We start from the raw sequence: 22,519 nt of genomic DNA on the forward strand, positions 1-22,519 counted from the left end.
TGACCCTTCCCTTGTGAGGTTTTGAGAAAGCGGCAAATAGTAGTTGTGTTTTTCTAAAAGATTTAGTCCTGTCATTATAATACACAAGAGCTCTTTTTACCTTTAAGGTATTGAGAGCCCTTTCTTCAACTGAATAAGGTTCGGGAAAAAAAGATCTCAGGAAGAAATTTTAGGTTGGTACGAAGTACAACCCTATCCTTATGTATTTGGAAGAAAGGTTCTTCTAAAGTTCATACCTAAAGCTCACGCATGCGTCTGAGTTAAGTGATAGAGACTAGGAATGCTACGTTCCAGGATAAAACCTGAAGGGGGCAGGAGAGGGGGAAGGGGCTCAAATAAAAGGCCCATTAATATTGTTAATAGAATATTGAGATTCCACATGGGAGCTATTAGTACTATAGGAGGAATTACCATTTCAAGACCTTCCAGGAATGCTTTGACAACTAAAATCCCGAATAGGAAGTGCCTTGCCTATTTTGAAGTTATGCAGCCACCGCTTTCCGATTCAAAAGCTAAACCAGAGACAAGTAAATGAAATAAGTATCAGACAGTGTCCTGTACTTTAGCTACTAAGGGATCAATGTGTTTGGAATGAAAATAGTGAACACATTTTTTCCATTTAGGAGCATAACAGGTCCCAGTAGTAGACATGCGGGCCTCTGTACGAATGTCCATACATTGTTGAGGGAGATTGAGGTAGCCAAATTCTAAGACTTCAGGAACCAGATTGCAAGATTGAGTGGTCTGGGGTCCGGGTGTCTTGATTTCTCCATGGTTCTCCGTGAGAAGGTTCTGCCTATTTGGCAGTGCGGTGTGAGGAACTACGACATTAATAGAATTGTGGTGAACCATGGTTGCCGTGCCCAAGTAGGAGCCACCAGGATGAGGGTGAGAGATGTCTGCCTAAGCTTGCGTACCAGAAATGGAAAAAGTGAGAGGTTCAAAAGCATAAGCAGACATCCTGGACCAACTCATCCATAGTGCATCGCCCATGGACTGTGGGAACAGGGAGGCAAAGTTTGGGCATTTAGCATTTTCTGCTGTGGCAAAGAGGTTTATGTGGTTGTTCTCAAAGCTGAAAGTATTGGAGGAGTACTTGTGGGTGGAATTCCCCACTCGTAGACTTGTTGGTGCCTCCTGCAGAAGAGATCCACAAAGTCATTGTCCACTCCTGCAAGATACTCCGTTAACAGGTAAAAGTTTCCTCGGAGAGCCCACTTCCAAATAGTCTGTTCTAACTGAGAACGCTGTGGGGACTTGATGCCCCCGAACTCAACCCCCCCCTTGCTTTTGGAGACAGTACATGGCTGTCATGTTGTCTGCCTTGATGAGGACTACCATGCCAATTGGGTAAGGAAGGCTTTTGAGAGATAGGTGAACAGCTAGTAACTCTAGGTGATTTATGTGGCGATCTCTCTGACTGGGTGTCCAGTGGCCCTGGACAGTGGGATATTGGGAATGCCCTCCCTACTCCGTAAGGGAGGCCTCTGTTGTTAATGTCTTTTCCGGAACAGGGAGGGGGGGGGGGGGGATTTCATAAATGCCATCCCTTTAGCAGGTCGTTGTTCCATCACTGCAGAGAGTGGCAAGCTTGACAGACGATCAACACTAGATCTTCTAATTGACCCTTCGCTTGAGTCTATTGGTGCAGTGAGCACTCCTGTAACGGACGCATGTCGAGTATGGCATGAAGTAATATGGCTATACATGAAAACATCTTCCCGAGGAGTCGCATACCTGTTCTTTTAGTTGTTGACCTGGTCAAAACTGAGGAATGAGTGCTTGGAATGTTTGTATCCTGGCAGTGTTTGGGTAAGCTGCACCTAGTTGTGAAGACTCGTCCCTAGGTAAGGTTGCATCTGAAGGGGTTGCCGGTGAGACTTTAAGGTGCTGATTGTAAAGCCTAGTTGATGAAGTAGGTTTGCGGTGGCCGAACGTGTGTTGAAAGCACTTTTGATGAGCCAGTTGCCCAGATATGGAGAGAGTTGTGTGCTTTGCCTGCGGAGGTGAGCAGCTACTATCGTGAGACACTTGGTAAAGACCCTGGGCGCAGTAGTGACGTCGAAGGGAAGCACTTTGCACTGGAAATGCTGATAGTTTATAAGAAACCTTAAATATGATCAGTGTGCCGGGTGAATAGGAATCCGAGGTCGAGTGGTAAAACAATGGGATGCTATCCTGAAGAGTGACCATGTGAAAGTGCTATGAGATAATGCATTTGTTTAGAGGTCTGAGGTCCAAGATTGGTCTGAGGGACCTGTCCTTTTTGGGAATAAGGAGGTAGAGTGAATAGACCCCTCTGCCCTGCTGGTTGAGTGGAACAGGTTCTATAGCCCCTTTCTTTAGGAGTGCTTGTACTTACTTGAGTAACTGCTGATGTTGTGGGGAAAGTCTGTGTTTGAGTGGCGGAATGTTGGGAGGTGTGGAAGTGAATTGCAGACAATAAGCATGTTGAATAATATCCAACACCCACTGGTCGGAGGTGATATTCCACCTGGCGGAAAGAATCCCTTGTTGTCGACCTCCGACAGGTGTCACGTGATTGGGGTAAAATGATTGGGGAATGATGGCTTTGTGGTGGTGGCGCATGGTTTTGTAAATCTGCCCTTGCCTTTACCTCTGGAGTTGTTACCCCTGTATATGCCTTGGTAGTCTCCCGTACGGGAGTTGGTTCTGGTCTGAGACCACTGGTATGAGGTGGAGGTCTCGGGAAGGCAGTCTTGGTGCCTCCACAGTAAGGGAAGCTGTAAAAGCAGCGATGATGAAATAATGTCTGCAGCACCTCCATGGCCATAGCGGTCTCATTTCTATTAATCTACTTAAGGAAGGTATCCGCTTGAGGACCAAAAAGATATTCTCCATCAAATGGTAGGGCCAGGAGGTTTTGTTGGATTTCGAGTTTAAGCCCAGAGATCCGCAGCCAAGCATGGATGCGTAATAGTACGCTAGAAGTTATTCCTCTAGCTGCAGTATCGGTAGCGTCGAGTGCACACCGAATTGTACTGTTGGATATTATTTTACCCTATGAGGCAATTTGGTATGCCCTTTTTTATGTTTGTTGGAAGGTGCTGGAGTACCTAGTTCATCTCTTCTCAGCAATCCCTATCATATCTAGAGAGGAGGCTGACAGAATTTGTGATGTGCCAATGATTGGCAGCACTCTCTTTCCTTATGGGTCAACCTTTTAACTCTCCTTATCTGGAGGATGTGCTTCACCAGATGTTTGTAAATTATCCCTTTTACGTGCCGTTGCCACGACCAAAGAGTCAGGTGGAAGTTGACCATTGAGAGATATATAGATATACATATACATACATATATATATATATATATATATATATATACACACACACACACACACACATACATATTTTTGGGGGTCATTAAATGATGCTATTTTTTTTTACTGTACCCTCGGTGTTATGACCCTAAATCTGACAGGGCCATTGAAAATGTCAGTGGTGTAGCAGAGCATGCCCTTGAGAAAGGGCAAGTATTGCGAGTAGTGTTGTGTAGAGTGTCGAACTCATTCACATGAGTACAGATTGGGTACCTTACGTGTGCTGACATTAGGAAGGATACATGACATATGTTTCACAGTTGTGAAGTTTGTAAGAGCTCTTCAAACATAAGTAGTGGGTCACATCAGCTGTTTCAAAGAACTAACTTGAAACCTAGGTAGCACTGAAGACAGTGGCACAGCAAGAAATTGTTCCCCAATTCCAGCAGATTTGTGCAATGGTAGACGACAACATAGGTAAAAAATAGGATGAGACTGCGCATCATTACAAAGAACAAAACAGCCCTTCTTAACATGCCAGGTTTAAACGGATTTCTCGAATAAGTGCAATGCTTTTAACTCAGTTGGATGTATGTCATGCTACAACACCTGTACCATAGAATTGTAATGTTTTTAACAAAATAAAAAGAGAAATCACTCAAATAAAATAAACAAACTAATTCACAATGCAAATGCAAGAGGAGAGACTGACCAGAAACTGACGTGCCAAGGTGATGGTACGCGGTTACTGCCACACGGTTTAGCAAATTAATTTTCGTTAGTTAGGGATCTGAGCCTGGCAACTCACACAGATCAAAATCCAGCCCTTTTATGCAAACAAAGTCTACTGAGTAGAGAGCATTAATGCTTGCAAAAAATAGCTTCACACTGTGCCCAAGACAGAAAACTCAGATAATGATCCATCCACCTGATCCATCAACGGCTAAGAGGATAACAGTTCAGATTCGTGGGAGAAGAGGCTCCAAGACTACAGAAGGGCCATGGTCGTACTTTTAGATCCTAACCAAACCACCATTGTTTCAGGAAACCATTAAAGATTTAACTATTCAATGTGGGGATATGGGATAAGGGCTCCGACCTCCCAGTTGGAGTCACCTTCCGTGTGCCTTCACCAAACGGTTAGCTGTCCTTCCTTCAGAGCACTAACATAAAAGTTAGGCAATCAACAGCGCTCAACAAAACTCAGAAATTAAACAAATATGCTCAGAAAGAAGCCCTGTGAAAAGTTTGGGAAAGGAACACCCCACGTTAGCGTATACAATCCAAACAAATTCCTAAAAAAGGCAACCTTTAAGCAAGTCTCTGGTCTGCTAAAGATAGGATTCGCTCAGTCTATAAATAGGGACAGATGTGTTACGCCCTTTTTGGGCCTGTCAGTGTGATGAAGTCAACATGTTCTGATCGTAATATTTAGAGGGGTGGCCAATACCAAACCACTTTCCATGATGCAGCAACCTAGGGTTAGGCGCAAGGATCGCCCTAACCATGAAGCCATGAAAGCATTGAGAACTGATACAGTTTGTGCCTCTGTATACTGTCACAGAGGAGCATGCAGGTTAAGGATGGCCATGGTCAGGAGGGGAAATCATCATGTTCCCCACGGTAATCTAGAAACTCTCGAAGTAACAACCTTTCAGATTCTCCCCCGGGGATGTTCATTTTTTTTCAATGGTGGTTCAATAGTGCATAAAAGGGAAGAGTTCACAGAGGCGGACCACATCTGTACATGAAGTGACTGACTTGAAGAAAAAAGGAATATGCTACTTACCAGTATGCATCTGTTCTTGGCATGTAGAGCTGCAGATCTGTACACTTTGCATAGATCGCCATCTGGTGTTGGGCCCGGATGTTTGCAGTTTGTTTTTCTTCTTGGACAGTCTTTGGAAGTCACGAGTTCGGTGACTCCTCCTTCGGTCCGTACTGCGCATGGGCTTCGGCTCCATCCTCAGATTGTTTTTCGCCAGCAGGGAAAAGATGGAGCGTAGTGATAACAGTAAGAAACCCATGTGTGTTGTATCTAAATAAGATAGACTGAACGGATACAGGTAGCCGGGGAGGTGGGTGGGCGTGTACAGATCTGCAGCTCTACATGCCAAGAACAGATGCATACTGGTAAGTAGCATATTCCGTTCGAGGCATATGAGCTGCAGATTGTACACTTTGCATAGATTATATAGCAGTACCCAGCCCTAGCGGCGAACACCGGTATCCGTTACAGCGGTTTGAAATAGTGTTTTTAGTACAGCCTGGCCCACACTAGCTTGTTGCTTGGAATGCACGTCTACACAGTAATGTTTTGTGAGGGTGTGCGGAGTTGACCATGTGGCTGCTTTGCAGATGTCATCTAAGGGTATGTTCCCTAGAAAAGCCATAGAAGCCCCTATCTTTCTTGTAGAGTGGGCTTTAGGTGGAACAGATAATGTTCTTTTTGCTTTGTGATAGCAAATTTGTATGCACTTTAATATCCACCTAGCTATCCCTGATTTAGAGATGGGGTTGCCTTTATGCGGTGGAGAGAAGGAGACAAACAATTGTTTGGTTTTCCTGAAAGGTTGCGTTCTTTGTATGTAGTACAACAAAGCACTTTTAATATCAAGTGTATGTAGAGCCCTTTCCGCAACAGATTGAGGTTGCGAGAAAAAAAACGGTAATTCCACCGATTGATTAAGATGGAAGGGGGAAATGACCTTGGGCAGAAATTTTGGGTTTGTACGAAGTATCACCTTGCTGTGATGTATTTGCAAAAAGGGTTCTTGTATAGTGAACGCTTGTATTTCACTAACCCTTCTAAGGGAAGTGATAGCTATGAGGAAAGCTGTTTTCCAGGTGAGGAACTGTAGCTCACATTTATGCATTGGTTCGAAAGGCGGACCCATTAGCCGTGTAAGAACTACGTTTAGATTCCATACAGGGGAAGGTGGTGTCCTGGGTGGAATTACTCGTTTGAGGCCTTCCATAAAGGCTTTAATAGCGGGCACTCTGAACAGTGATAAATGCTGTCTGTTTTGTAGGTAAGCAGCAATTGCTGCTAGGTGTAGACGTATGGATGAATATGCCAGGTTACACCTTTGAAGATGGAGCAGATAGCATATGATGTGCTGTATGGATGCATCTAAAGGGTTGATTGTATTGTTACGGCAGTAAACAACAAATCTCTTCCACTTTGCGGCATAGCATGCTCGAGTGGTAGGACGTCTGGCTTCCTTGATAATGTTCATGCAATCAGGGGGAAGGTTAAGGTATCCAAATTCTAAGATTTCAGGAGCCAGATCGCAAGGTTGAGCTGAGCTGGGTCCGGGTGCCTGATTTCTCCATGGTTCTGTGTTAGGAGGCATGGGGACAGGTGCAGTTTTTGATGTGGTACCACCGATAGCTGTAGCAGTGTGGTGTACCACGGCTGCCTGGCCCATGTTGGGGCTACCAGAATGAGCGTGAGGGAGTGCTGCTGTAGCTTCCTTACCACTAATGGAATTAGCGGGAGAGGTGGAAAGGCGTATGCAAATTTGCCTGACCAGTTCATCCATATCGCATTGCCTTTGGACAATGGGTGTGGGTATCAGGCGGCGAAGCTTGGGCATTTTTTGTTTTCGTGGGTGGCGAAGAGGTCTATCTGAGGATGCCCCCACTTGTGGAAGAATGGGCAAAGAACTTGTGGATGCAGTTCCCATTCGTGCATTTGCTGCGTTTGTCTGCTGAGCAGATCTGCCATGGTGTTTTGTATGCCTGGGACGTGCTGTGCCAGGAGAAAGATTTTTTGTGGAATTGCCCATCTCCATATGCTCTGTGCTAAGCGGGAGAGCTGGGGAGAGTGTGTCCCCCCCTGTTTTTGAATATAATACATCGCAGTCATATTGTCTGTGCGAATGAGGACTGCTTTGGCTGAAATTTGTTTCTGAAAGGATTTCAGGGCTAGAAAGATCGCCAATAACTCCAGATGGTTGATGTGGAGTACTTTTTGCTGTGGCGTCCATAGACCTTGCACTGTGAGGTGTAGAAGGTGCGCTCCCCAGCCGGAGAGCGATGCGTCCGTCGTTAGAATCACCTGATGGAACCGGGTCCAGGAACGGCCGCCCTTTGGAAAGGTTTGTGGTGTTCCACCACTGCAGAGAGTGATGGGTGCGGCCGTCCACCAACACCAGATCCGTCAGCTGTCCCTGGGCCTGGTTCCACTGCCGTGCTAGGCACTCTTGGAGTGGACGCATGTGGAGTCTTGCATGGGGCACTATGAAGATGCAAGATGCCATCATCCCTTTTAGCTTCATAAACACTCGTGCTGGGAGAGAGTGTTGAAGAGTGAATGTTTGGCGCAAGGCTTGTATGCTTGCGATTCTGGCTGAATTGGGATAGGCTATAGCCTTGGAGGTGTCTATAGTGGCCCCGAGATATTGCTTTGTGTGAGATGGTATGAGGTGGGACTTTTGATGGTTCACCGTGAAGCCTAGCCGGTGGAGCAGTTGGATGGTGCTGTTTGTATGTTGCACACATTGGCTGTAGGACACGGCTTTTATGAGCCAGTCGTCCAAGTAAGGGAAGACGTGAATGTGTTGCCTTCTGAGGTGAGTTGCTACTACCGCTAGGCATTTGGTAAACACCCGTGGTGCGGTTGTGACCCCGAAGGAGAGAACCTTGAATTGGTAATGCTGACCGTCCACCACAAACCTGAGGTACTTCCTGTGAGAAGGGTGTATTGGAATATGAAAGTATGCGTCTTTCAAGTCCAGTGTAGTGAGAAAGTCTCCCTGACACAGGAGAGGGAGAACTTGTTGGAGGGTGACCATATGGAAATGGTCCGAATGTATGTATGCATTTAGAGGCCGGAGGTCTAGAATGGGCCGTAGGGTGTCATCTCTCTTTGGGATTAGAAAATACAGAGAGTAGACCCCTAGATTTTGCTGATTGACGGGGACCTGCTCTATAGCTTGTTTTTGTAGGAGGGAGAGCACCTCCTGTTTGAGCAGTGTGGTGTGTTCTTGTGACAGTGTACGGTGCCTGGGTGGAATATTGGGTGGGGTAGATGTTAGTTCGAGACAGTAGCCTGGCTGAACAATTTGTGTCACCCATTTGTCTGATGTTATGGTCTCCCAGGTCTGAAGAAAATGTTGTAGCCTGCCCCCGACTGGAGTGGAATGGTCTGGGGGAAGCGGGGGAAAGTCATTGGGCGGGCAGTGTGGCAGAACGGGTGGTGTTGGTTTTGCCCCTGCCCTTATTATTGTTTCCTCTATATCCACCTCTCTGATAGCCCTTTGAGAAGGTATTCTGAGGAGGGGACTTGTAGGAAGTAGAGCCATTATCGGCAGAGTAACCTCTGCCTGTGCCCCGAAAGGAGGAACGACGAAATGAACGTCTAGGGGTATGGGATTGTAATGCCCCCATAGACTTTGCCGTATCCGTGTCCTTTTTCATTTTCTCCAATGCTTCGTCCACCTTTGGACCAAATAGGTGTTGTTGGTCAAAGGGGTGATTTAATATAGATGCCTGGACTTCTGGCTTAAACCCTGAGATTCTGAGCTAGGCATGACGACGAAGCAAAACACTGGTGTTTATCGCTCTCGAAGCGGTGTCTGCTGCGTCGAGGGCACATTTAATTGAGGTATTGGTGATGAGCTTTCCCTCCTGTATTAGCTCCTGAGCCCTGTGTTTATGTTTGTCTGGGAGGTGTTGCATGATAGCCTCCAGTTCATCGTAATGTGCTCTATCATAACGTGCAAGCAGAGCTTGTGTGTTGGCAATGCGCCACATAATTGCGGCCTGCGAGGCAGTGCGTTTACCAGACGCATCTAAGAGCTTTGACTCCTTATCTGGTGGGGGAGCCTCCCCTGAGGATTGAGACTTAGCCCGCTTCCTAGCTGTGGATACCACCAAAGAGTCCAAGGGAGCAGGTCCTTTAATATATGCAGGATCTGTGGGGGCTGCTTTATATTTTTTCTCTATCCTGGGGTTTAGTACCCTAGCTCTGACTGGGTCCTTGAACACCTCTGCAGCATGTTTGGTTACCCTTTTAGCATGGGCAATATTGCTGAGGCCTTATCTTGTATATCAAAAGCGTCCAGCAGGAAATCGTCCTGAACTGGCTCGCTATGTAATTCTACCCCATGGTAGTGTGCCGCCCACTGTATTAAGTGGTGGAACCCCAGGGAGTCCTCTGGAGGAGACGGCCTGGATGGATAAATGTCATCCTGAGGCACATCTGGTATATCGGGGTTGTGGTAATCCTCCCATGGGTCTGGTGTCCCTGGAGGTATGGGGTCTAGTGGGGCGTCTGCCGGGTCATAATCTGGATCTCCATAATCAGGGTCTGGAGATGGGGTTGGAGAGCGGTGAGGCAAAGGTGGTGGAGATATGGGAGGTGGAGGAGGTGGAGAAGGTGGAGGAGGTGGTGGGGAGGGTACTCTGAAGGGGGATGTGGCAGAGTCCTTCCGTTTTGGCGGTGGAGGAAGATCTGGCTTGTGTAAATGTCTTTTTTTGGAAGACAAAGTTAAATGACCAGTCTTTGGATCCTTTGTTAAAGTTTTTTGATAAGGATCAGGCGTAAATAGTTCTTCTGGCACCGAATCGTCTGTCGGTGCCGATGTTTTCGGAGCCGAGGGCTTCGATGGTTTCTCCATGCCATGCTTTTTCGGGGTCTCCGATTTCTTCGGTGCCGAGGCGGTCTTCGGCGCCGGAGCGTCGGTGCCGAGGGGCTTATGCTTAATCGGCACCGAGAGTGCAGGTTTCGAGCCCGATGACTTCGGAGCCGAACTGGGCGTGGTTTTCTTCGGTGCCGAACGGTGTTTTTCGGCACCAGGAGTAGGCTGGCTCGAGCCCGAGCCGCCGGGAGACTTGTGATGCTTCGACACCGGGCCCGAAGGTTGAGTGATAGAAGCTGAATGTTTGGTTTTCCCTAGGCCCGGAGGCGAAGGTGTAACCGGAGTCTCTTTCGGTGTGGGTACGGGAGTGGGAGGGGGCAAAGTACTCATGACCCTCTGCGCCGGTGTTATCTCCTCCAGGTCAGAGTCGTCGGCCTCTGAAGCGCTGATGAGTTCTTCCTCCTGCTCTGTGTGCTGCTGCCCCGAAGCTCCGGTGTCGTCTCCGAAGAGGTCGGGTGGAGCCGAAGTCGATGAGTGCGCCATGGTGCGTCGAGCTCTTCGATCCCGGATGGTCTTATTCGATCGAAAAGACTTGCAGGCGGGGCAGTCTCGAGCCTCGTGTTCGGGAGAGAGGCAGAGGTTACACACCTGATGGAGGTCGGTGTGGGGAAATTTAGACCCACAGTTTGGGCACTTTTTGAAGGGAGTCCTTTCCATCGGCCGAGACCGGAGTCGAGGGAGGCCCGTAGGCCGGTGCCGATGTCTGGAATCGAAAAGTGCCGCCGAGAGAGATGAAGAAGATGATTTCACTTAAGAATCTCAATGGACGAGGATTTTCCGTCGAAGGTTGAACTGGAAAGGTTCGAAGCCGGAGCACGAAGTATCACATCCGAGCCCGATGGCGGAAAAAAACAATCGGAGGATGGAGCCGAAGCCCATGCGCAGTACGGACCGAAGGAGGAGTCACCGAACTCGTGACTTCCAAAGACTGTCCAAGAAGAAAAACAAACTGCAAACATCCGGGCCCAACACCAGATGGCGATCTATGCAAAGTGTACAATCTGCAGCTCATATGCCTCCAACAGTTACTTACCTTAGAAAAATAGATCAAAAAGATTGTTACTAACTGCAGATTCCTCACTTTTTGAATACCTTTCTGCCACCAGGCTGATCTAGAAATTATGCATGCTCTCCTGCACTAGTAGGTAGCCACAGCTCCCGCTTAACGTCGGTTGCAAAGCAGGTAGGACGTCACTGGAGCCATATAGCACCACCCCGGCAACCTATGTCAGTCCCTCATTCAGTTTTTACAACCCTCTAGAAGCAGACACGAGGACAGCTGAATTTGACAGTGAGCGTGCAGTAAAACAATACTAAATTGGAACCCTACTATTCAACAGATGCCGATCACCATCCTTCAGAAAGGGGATGTGGGTGAGATCGGCAAGGAGTCTGCAGGTAGAGTAGCCACCAAAAAAACAGCTACCAAAGCATTTTTTTGTGATGGATAGTTCTACCAGAGCTTCCTCACCTTTGAATAGCTAACGCTGCAATACCCTGTCCCTGGCGAAGGGGCTGAAGGAGTGGTTAGCCTAGAAAATCAGGCAGCAGAGAAAGAGCAAAATGACCACCCCTTCCGCCTCTGAATCGCAGCAATAATGCTTAACAAATGTGTGAAGGGACGTCCATGTCTCCACACAACATATCTCTGCTATAGGCACTCCCCTGGTCACACCCAAGGCAGATGCCTTTGCTCTGGTGGAATGGGTCAGGGTTTCTTCCTCGAGAGTCACCGTGGCATACAAGATGCAATGCAGAGTATAATTCACTGACACCGTCTATTTTTGAACCACTTTGCCCTTTTTCTTGTCCACATATCCGAGCTGATCATCAGTACTGAACTCCTTCATCCTGTGGATACAAAACCTGACTGTCCTACAAGGGTACCGCCAATGGAATCACTCCTCATTGGTGGGATAGGGGAGGGGAGTATAACGGGCTGCACCATATGAAGCAAGTTAATACCTTAGGCAGACTAGCTTCTTCAATTTTGATACTGAGTGGGTCTGGGTAGAAATAGGTAAAGGGAAGATGGGTACAGAGTGCTTGCAGCTCACTGACGAGAAGAGATTAAGAGATGCCACCAAAAACACAGTTTTGAGTGTAGCTGAGCAGGGGTTGATCTGGAGCCTCCATTAAAAACGAGCGCGCTAGGGTCTCTTTATAGCATTATGAAACATGTAGGACAGCCCCTGCAAAAAAACTGCATCAACTGGGGACTTGAACAGAGAGGGTTGAGGTAAGCAACTGAATGCCGATAAGACTGCAAATGATCCTTTACCTCTTCCCACTGCACACACTTGCTGGGTCAACGCAAGTGCAAGATCTCAGAAAGATATGACATATGGGAATCCAAACCAAGAAACAAGGATAACATCAAACACCTGCGGCAGCAGGTAGAGATTCCAGCATCATCATCCTAGTATTAGGACTCAGGCCTATGACTCCACCCTGTCATTAATTCCCTTGGAGTGCCTGACCCAATGGTAATATTTCTATTGTAAATGAGATGCTCAAAATCTAGGCTGCAATTTACATTTTGTTTAAAAAAATGGTTGGTCTTTTCATGGTACACTGTAGGTGGGAATGAATAATTTCCTAGTAAACATGGCGGAAAGTTTCAATTCTATTAAGGACGCGGAGGCGTGGATTATGCTGTAACTTTCTTTATACCTTACAGCCAGCAGTGTTTAACTTTAACCTTTCTTAACAAAAAACGACCACTCCCATGGTGCTATACACAGTTCATGCACCTTAAGGAGTATGAAAGCATGACAGGAGAGGCACGCCACCCTGGGGAGCGTCGGCTGTTGATTTCCTTACGGAAGCCCTTCAAAGCTGTTACACGACCGACTAGCACGCTGGATCCGATGGGTGATGCAAGAAGCGGGCATAAATGCAGTTCGGCACCCATTCGGTTCGCGGAGCCATGGCGTCAAAAGCTTTCTTCCTGGGAGCCAGGCTGGAAGACATTTTGAACGCTGCTGACTGGTCATCAGACTCAATGTTCAAGAGTATCTATTTCAAACCAGTAGTAAACATGGCTTTGCTAGTGGTTGATAAGCTTTGAATGCGCATAATCCTCGCCTCCGGTCCTAACATAGAATGAAATATTTCCTAGTAAGCATGACGGAAAGTTTCAATTCTATTAAGGACGCGGAGGCGAGGATTATTCCCTCGCAGGGCTCTGACGAACTACTTGGTTCCCACGAGGTGTGTACACATGATGGTATCTGTCAGCAAGAAGATTCATTGTGTGGTAGGAGTATGCTTCAGTTCGTTTATAACTTGTATGCCTCACAAAGTTGTCTGTGTTATCTTCCATGTTATCATGTTCTCATACTCGTCGTTTAAGCGTAGAGTTGAGTTTGGGTGTCCCGGAGAACAGAGTCAGGGTTTGTTATGGTTGTTCTGTTTCAGGTTCCGAAGTTTCCAAGAATGATTGAAACGCAAGGTTTTTCTGTTCGCAGTCAAGAAAGAGGAGTTGCCACAGGAAGCACTGGCCCTGAGGGATGGCGGAGACTGCTGATTGGTGGACTGTGCATGAACTGTGTATAGCACCATGGGAGTGGTCGTTTTTTGTTAAGAAAGGTTAAAGTTAAACACGGCTGGCTGTAAGGAATAAAGAAAGTTACAGCATAATCCTCACCTCTGGTCCGGACTTAGAACTCACGAGAAACTGAATAAGCACAACAAAGGATGTTAACAGATTTTAGTCACAATTAAATCATCTGATGGTAGCAGCACACTCATTTTCAGAACGGTTATTAATTTTAAGGTGGTTTCACCTTGTGAAAAAGGTTCAACACTTCTGCTGTAATTTGATGTGAGAAAACGAACAAGAAAGGAGTAGGGCCAGCGAATGAAAGGCTAACAGGAGCAAGACATAACATTTGGAGAATTTGTGGGGGCATCCAAGAATAGAATAGAAAGGGAATATTCTCACGGATAAAGAAACTGTAAATCGCACAATACCCATTATAACATCTTGGTGGCAAAACTCTGAAGAATAGCCAAATATCAGTTAAAGGATTTAACAAGCCAGGTTTTAAATGTTTTCAGAAAAGAAAGAGCGGGTAGAGGTGTGTTGATCAAGGGGCATGGTATTTCAGATTTCCACAACTTGGTTTGAAAAGTCCGGCCAAAGTGTCATTGTTGATCTTGGGGACTCTGTAACTGGGCCGAAGAAGGTCTAAGAAGTCACGTTGGGGGAATACCAGGCGAAAAAGTGCTGAATAATGGCCTACGTCAACCATTGTGCCATGACCAATACCAAAAAGCTTTGAGCTAGGCTTGTTCACGATGATCAAAGGTCTGACTTGATGTGATCTACAATTCTGTCCTTCGACAGGCATCCAGTCGAAGGCAGCTTCAGGAGGTAATCAGGGCAAACAGGGTCAGAACTGAGCAAATACCTACTCATTAGGCAAGTACTACAGAAAATGGGTCATGCATACTTTGCTTAGCTTCAAGTCCCATATTGTGTTGCTAACACACAGGGGAGCTGTTCTCTGGTCTGTGGCAGAGGCAAAACGTTTTCAAGCAAACTGAGTGACTGTCAAACTGCGTAGGGATTTCATAGTCCAGAAGATGGTTTTCATAATTCATCTGCTTTGTACATCTGGCGAGTACACCAACAAAGCATCGAGTCTGTTTCAACCGAAAACACAACAGTCACATCAGCTAGGTTTGTAAAATGTGTCTTATTATGCAATGTTCTTTGTCTACCACTTCAGTCGGAAAGAAGATTGATGGAAGGCCAGGAGAGCATTCATCCACAAAGCAAGCTCTATACAAGTCGGTGCCCGAAAGGTAACACAAACAAGCACACACAAATTCGAGTTGTACCTGTGTCTCCACCAACATAGCCATGTCAACGAACATGTCATGGAGCTCTCGTATGCTGGACTCCAACTTCATGATGTCTTGGTGACGCGCCTCGATCTCGTTGAGTGCTTGGCGGGTGATCTGGGAGTCCGAAATGATCTTTGAGGGAGAAGGAGCAATGCTTAATATCACTGTGCACGTGACAAGAGACCTTTCATGACCAATGGAGAGCACACAATACATACATCAGATGTGAAGATGGAAGGGTTGCCACTCTCAAGCATCTCTTCAAGCTCCTCATCTGTCGTGGATTTTCCAGCTGAGGAGAAAATAAGAGTAAAGAGGATGTAAAAAATAACCATGTTTAAAGAACATACCTAGAACCTCACCAATCAATAAACTGCAGAGGAAAAATGGGGAAAAGGCCTTTTTCATGTCCACTGCTAATTTTTTTTTTTTTCATACAAGTCAAGGTAATAATACTGCAATCATTCACTAATCTGAAGTAAGCAAACACACAATTTTAAATCTGTCTTTTTAACTACTCAGTCCTGTTGATGGGAACAAAATGTAGTGGTCGCCTGCAGCAATCCGTGGTCTACAATAGCTGTTTAATTCGCCAGGATTTCACCCTTCATCACCCCTCGCCTACCTAGCTCCCCCCAAAAAACCCTGAAAGGTCTAAAAACCGAAGTGGGATAAAAAGACATGTTAGTTATTTAAATAACATTTTAAGCCTGCCTCTCTGCGAACGGCCTTCTGTTCCTGCATTCATATCATCAGCTGAGCACTCCTCTTGTCCCAGTGGAAGCAATGCAGCGGTTACATTAATCCACATACAGAAACACAGAAACTCGCGGCATTGTGTGAACTCCAGGAGGAAACACGCTGAGTAAAAACTGAAAGGTCGATAGATCTGGTCATAATTTTACCTTCTTTCAATTAAGGATTTTATCACCACAAATTATGGAGGCAGGGTTTGTGGTACTGGACAATGATTAGTATAATAAAGCACCCTGGAGAATGAGAGCCCAAGGGGAGCGTAACTAAGTAGTGCAATGAGGGTGGAGGTAATACACATGTAGGTAATAAAACGGCTCACATCCACAAAAAAATAAAGATTTGCCATAAATCGCCCAGCTGACAGGATATGAATATTTAAAGGGATATCTTACCCAACAGAACCTTTTAGACAGCGGAGATGATGGCTAGACTTGTTTGCACTTTTTAGCTCAAAATATAATTTGAATATCGCAATACATATTCAAGACCAGCCCCAGGAACAACCAGACCAGTTTTTCCCAGCTATTATAACTGGTATCACTTCAGCTAAAGCCTTTCGTATGCATGACCTGACGAGAAGGAAAGGACGCAAGATCTCCAGGGGAATTTAAAAAGCATCTGTTTCAAAAATGGAAGAAACAGTTTGACTTGTACTTTCTAAACCGTGCATGCTATCCCAGCCTGTTACTTTTACACACTTTAAAAAGAGAGGATACGCTGGTTTCTTAACAGATCCTACAAGTGTAGGAAATGAAGCATTCCTCCCGCTCGGTCTTTTACGCTGTGTTTTCAACCTGGAAATATGTGTTTAGTTGAGAAAACAGGCCAGAGATTGGTTAGAGCTGCTTCGACCGCTATTGGCAGCCTTAGGCCTCACACAAAGCCCCCCCCCCCCCCCTGAAAAAAGCCAGACAGCTTTAAATTTGAGTCTCATTTGAATCCCCCAGCAATATCACCAGTGCAGCTCTTCTGCCACAGTTTGAGTCAAAGATGAAATTCACAAACAAGCATTGGTAAAGTAAACATGTCTAACCTTTGGGACCTATCAGCTCCGACAATGGTTTTAGCCATTCGGCACATCATTCCAGATGCTGTGGCACATGGCTAAATAGGTTTTCAAAAATAAAAAAAGCTTGGATGGGCGAACCTACAAAATGGAAGAGTTGTATTTTTCTCTTTAGTTACTGATTGAAGTTGGATCGGTATAAAAAAAAAAAAAATGTAAAACGAACATGCAACAGTTCTTTCTTTTTGAAAGAGGGGGAGGCGACTTCGGGGAGTACAGGTGGGGCCATAAACAACAAGAGTCATGGCTGGGGCAGCTTTTACATGCAGTGGGGTGGGGAAGCAACATGGGGAGTGGGGGCAGAAGTAACTTTGGAGACCAGTGGGGCCAGTAACAAAACGGGGGATGCAGGTGGGGGAAGCAACACCGAGGAACAGGTGGGGGAACAAATGTGCGAAAGACAGTAACCTGGAGCTGTTGGGGAGAAAGCACACAGGTAAAAAGGCAACAAGGTGGAGTGGGAGAGCATACGGGCGAGACAGAGGAATACAGAGTGTGCTGAATGGGTCAGAGGAGAATATGAGGGTAAATACACGCACTCTTGTAGAGTCCTTAAACAACAGGAACAATGTAGCACCTGAAAAAATGAGCAGTGAAAGGACACAGTAATGAGTTCAAGCTCCAGAGGGAGGCATGAAGAAACACAAGAACAGAAAGGAAGGTCCACACAGATAAGTAAGAAGTAAGCAAACAAGAGTGACAATGACACCAACCATTGGTAGGCAATGGGCGGGCTATCAGTTCACTGTAAGGGAACAATGGCTCTTAACAGACAACACAAGTGCAGTCCTAGGTGAGTCTTAAAAAGAGTGTGCGTGATAATCCATGATCATGGAACAAAGACTAGGTTAGAAATACCTCAAGGACCCAAAGAACTTCAAGAGAGACAAACCCACCCACAGCACACTTACTGATTTCCAGCTGTCGCTGTATCCGTCCTTTACTTCGTTCCCGAAAAGATGTTTGTGTCTCGTTGTACTCCGTCATGGCATCCACAAACTTTCTAGACAATACTGAATGCTGAGAGAAGTTTTAAAAAACACCATTAAAGACCATAAAAGTCAACAAGGACATATCTGCATTACATCCTCAAGCAAGAATAGCCAAAGACACTGCAGCTCCTAAAGAATACTGCCCTAAACGGAGAGCGCACAGACCCCAGCCCACCCTCCTGCCAGTAAAGCACTGAATGCTATAGCAGCACAGTTTTTAAAAACCAGCAGTACCCCACTGATTAAATCATTTATGACGCAGAAGGTCCAAAGTGCTCGTTAGCAACTAGTGGACTATTAAAAGTTATAGTTCTTTCAACAAATGAACAGTAATACATACAAAATGCTAAAAGGGAACGAGGCAATTCATTCTGGCCTGTTTTTTTATCAAACACACAGAAGTCGATGGAAGAAATACTTTCAAGAAGTGTAACCACTAGCAATCCCTCGGTGTGGGATTCCAATCCCTCACTTTTTTGCGTACCATGCCTCCTCAGATTAGACCCAGTCATCCCAAAGTTTAAGACACAGAAATCATTAAGAAAACCGGTCTGGTACCGCGGTTCTAACTGCTGACGGGCTGACATATGAACACCAAGATGGCTAGATGTGAAAGAAGCACAGCAAAAAAGCACAAATCCTCTCCCTCATGAACAAACAGGATTACAAAGACACCAAGAATCTTTATGTGAAATGTTCTACCGGTGCATGTGTGTTTTGTATTCCTTTGAAAATATGAAATGCGATGGGGTGTTTAAATTGAAACATGGTGCTGGCCCTGGTTTCTTACAAAAGATGTCATCTATTTGAAGTTTGTAAGTCCGAAGGACATGACGTGCCCCTTTGTTGTCTAACCCCTCTTTTTTAGGGGAGCACATCTGGTTACGTTTCCCTATCTCCCGGGGACATGGGTACAGCTGCAATTCTTCAGAAAAAGGGGAAACAGAGGGTTATCACATCCCTCCTGTTAGGCCTTACAAACTGTGAAAATGTGCTTGGAGAACAGAACAGTCAGAGAATTCTTGCATTCGGGACATACCCTGTTTCGTTCCACTCAAATCAGTAAACACAACACAAATGTACCACAGTGGAGAATCATGTTCCCCTAACCTAGGGTAGCAAATATGCATTGGGATCACCAAGATAGCACTAACACTAACACAAGCAGATCATTCCAGCATAAAAGGAACAAAAACAGCAAACATTACCACAGATTAGGACCAATGATATCCAACATGTCTCTTGGATCGGTTTGGTTGTACACCCACCTGCATTCCTTTTGTGACCCTCATGAACAGGTGTCTAGCTGACGGGCAGGAATGACTTGGACAGGTATGTTTCCCTAAGATGCATAAAGCCCTTCCCCTTTCTCTCTATATAAGACAATGTGACAGTCTTTCATGCTTGGATACAGTGGCTGCCTGATGAATGAATGCAAGAAAACAGCCTGGTGCTGGGATAAGGTGCTTGGGGACTAGCTTTGGGTCAGGACACTAACCCATTGTCGGGCAGTGTGCTTTGACAACTAATAAGGCAAAAAGAGTTCATAGGAGTGCCCAGCGAAAGCCACTTGACTGAGAATAGGTGGCATGCTCCAACGCAGAACACAAATCGCGTAAAGAAAACACTATTTCGTAAGGTAATATACACATAACCAGATATATACAAATTACTAGTTTGCAATGGATTATACCCTTAGAAGAGGTTAGATCGTGATATTATAAGGTACTATGAATGCTTTTGTGCATGCATTATGTAATATGGTGCGTCATTGATAAAAAAAACTGAAAAAATTAGAAGCGCCACAACTTCAGGAGTGCTGGTCACTAAGGTAGCAGCACCTTCCTATTTCAGAGTGGGCAGCTTGCGCAGGACGGCATAGCCGCAAACACTTCAGTACACTGCGTGGACAAAGAGACTATGATTTGGATGGTGTGTGTAAAGAGATAACAAATAAAGTTAACTCTACCTGAAGTGCCAGCTCTCTTTCTCATTATAAGCATAAATATGCATAAGGTGCATCATTTCCTATACATAAAGGCCCTCATGCAGTGCTTAATTTGAGCAGGGGCTTTCTGGTGCTCAGCACCGGCACCTAGTCGTCAGCACTGGTGATATAGCACCAATTAAGGATCCACTCATTTGGAAGGCAGATGATTTTCCCCATTATCACAGGATTTTGAGCCACGCAGAGACTCGGACCCGGTTCCCCGGCTCCGAAATCGGCAGCTCTAGCCATTAGGCCAAGTCCTCTCCAGAATAATAAGTGCCGGGGCTCTAGTCAGGAGGCAGTTTGCACCATCACATTTCTCCGGTTAGCGCTGCCTCCTGAGGAGAGCAACGGAACTTTTTATTTTACAAATTAACCACTGCCCGAATGTGTACTGTTTGCATGGCGTTACAGGGTCTTGGAGTTACATAAAGACTTGTCAGATGCAGACATTCAAATACTCAACATCTCCACCTCCAAAATGCACTCTCACCCCGCCCCAATCAACACATTGCCTGCCTCATGCAAAGCCCTACATTGCATGCAAGCACGCCTCCTTCTACAACCCAGTGTATTAGATCCTCGCCCCTTGTGTCTGGAGCAGGTGCTCCACGGCACACTGGGGAGATTGTTCCGAGCAGTCCTACTCCACTGACGGAGCTCGCCCTACTCAGGTTCTAACAGGGCAGGGTCTCCTACCTGGGTTTTTCGTATCCGGAGGTTCACGGAGGTTCTGTTAGCGCTGGCATCCTGTTCGAAGCTCTGTTCAATAGCTAAAAAAGCAAAGCAAATGTTATCGACCACATTCTAAATCTGCCTGCCAGTCATCTGCCAATGATAAATAATGGCAATTAATCGATGCCACCACCATGTGACTGCTCAGATAGTTTCTGGTCTAACCAGCAGGGTATCAGCTGTAAGGGATGTCATTACAGTAGCAATAATTCCATAAACACCGCAAACACTGCCCTCAATGGCCGCATCCTGCAACAGTACTACAAGTAATGAAAACATGAATGCTGGGGCCTTCCGCCTAGGTCATACTACAGTCGCACTCCAATGTCAGATTTGTTGGCAAGTGAAATTCAGACTTCTGGAGCTTGACAAAGTGGTGGGTTTGTATGCATCCAGGAAGAAATACAGTAGTAAGTCACTCAGCAGTGTCATCTCCACGCATGTACACTCTGATGGAAAAGCAATGAGAAAGGCCTTCTACCTACCTGGTGAAGAGGTTCTGCAGCACTGCATGCCCGAATGGACGTCACTGCTGGATACTTGCATATAAATGTGATGCGACTGTGCATGTGCAGGTCTTCAAAGTAGGAACATCTATCATTAACGGTAAGGAAGTCTCCTTTCACCGCCAAACTGAATCAGGTGGTGTACCTCCAAGAATGACTTTCTCAAAGAACTTCGACAGTCAACAATACAAGAGCATAAGACACCTTGCAAAGGCTACAGTAATGAGGTCACTGCATTTAATAGGCGCACCAATCCTTCCCTAAAAGCTACTGTGTTTCTTCAAATACACAACGGCACCAAAGGAAGAGTGTCGACATGCTGTACATTACAACAAGAAGGGTGGAAACGGCATGCCTTCATTTATTTAAAAGTTTTGTATAGCGCGGACATGACCCCGGAGGGTATCAGAGCGCTTCACATAGGTTTAGGTCGACTAAGGAAAATAGGTAGGTGAGAGAAATCATGGAAACAGTGAGGCAATATACAACAGGGGCAAGCAGAAATTGGGGTGGGCAAAGGGAGTAGGAAGGTTGAGAGCGACAAGTAGGGTAATATACATCAAGAGCAAATCAGATTAAAAACAATCACTTACAGGCAATAGGAGCACAGCATCGAGTTCAGCGCATTCTTAATTAGAAGAGTGTGTTCAATAGTAGAGTTTTGACGTCCCTTTTGAAGTAGAGGGCATCAGTCTTGTTTCCACTGGAAGGGAGTTCCAGATTCCCGGGCGATGCCAGAGAATGTGCAATTGTAAGTTTTAAGCTTATTAAATTTCTTGGGCTTGAGCAGCAGTGTGCCGGTGCTCCTTGTGGACCTGGAGCCACCCGAAAGTTCCAGCTTGTTTGTCAGGTAGAGTGGGGTGTTGAAGTGAAGTGCTCTATGGGTCATACAAGCGATCTTAAGTTGTATCCTAGCTTCAAAGGGAAGCCAATTGAGCGATTTCAGGTCCGGTGAAATGTGATTGGTCTTCTTGGAGCCCGTGATGAGTCTAGTGGCAGCATTTAGAGATGCTCCGATAGGTGCTAAACTGAGTTTAGGCAGACTGCAAAGAGTCGCACTGCCATATTCTAGTCAGGAAATGACAAGTGCTTGCACCGCCGATTTAAATTCATCTTGGGGAAGGTAGGGTTTGAGTTTTCTTAGGATGCAGAGTTGAAAGTTCACTCCTTTGGTTCATGATCTGATGTGATCTTGCATGTTCAAGTTTTTGTCTAGCACAACTCCCAGTGATTTAGTGGAGTCAACGATGTGAAGTGTTCAGTTGAGGACGGTGAGGTTAGAGAAATTTCAACAGTGGCGGTTTGCCTAGTGGGTGCAATGAGGAGGAACTCAGTCTTGAGGGCGATTAATTTCAGATGGTTGGAGGTTAGCCAGTTAAGGGTTTTGAGAAGGGTTCTGTTGAGAGATTTGATGTCTTCGGGGGAGGAGATTTTCATGTAGAGTTGGGTGTCGTCCGCATACATATGATATTGGATGTTGGAGGGTTTAAGAATTAAAGTCAGTGGTTCCAGGAAAAGGTTGAAGAGAGTGGGGGAGAGTGAGGATCCTTGGGGAACACCCAGTGTGCAGGGACTCTGGTTGGAGAGAGACTGGTTGAATTTGACCCTTTATGTTCGGTTGTTGAGGAAAGCGGCAAACCATTTAAGGACCGTGCCTGAGAGTCCCATTCTGCGTTCCAAGAGGAAGAGTAGA

The 22,519-nt window shown here is 45.9% G+C and overlaps 1 protein-coding gene across 2 annotated transcripts in view; it reads right to left on the reverse strand.

Annotated features, from left to right (window-relative positions):
- STX2 (syntaxin 2) overlaps positions 1-22,519 on the reverse strand; it is a 285,012-nt gene that overhangs the window by 130,692 nt on the left and 131,801 nt on the right. For both annotated transcript variants that reach the window (XM_085633339.1, XM_085633338.1), the window contains exons 5-8: positions 20,285-20,358; positions 17,515-17,623; positions 15,000-15,073; positions 14,776-14,913 (exon numbers count right to left, since the gene is read on the reverse strand). In XM_085633339.1, coding sequence (XP_085489465.1) covers positions 14,776-14,913; positions 15,000-15,073; positions 17,515-17,623; positions 20,285-20,358 — 395 coding nt within the window. The remainder of the gene's footprint in view (positions 1-14,775; positions 14,914-14,999; positions 15,074-17,514; positions 17,624-20,284; positions 20,359-22,519) is intronic.

The sequence above is a fragment of the Triturus cristatus genome, chromosome 11 (assembly GCF_964204655.1).
Source record: "Triturus cristatus chromosome 11, aTriCri1.1, whole genome shotgun sequence".
Lineage (NCBI taxonomy): Eukaryota > Metazoa > Chordata > Amphibia > Caudata > Salamandridae > Triturus > Triturus cristatus.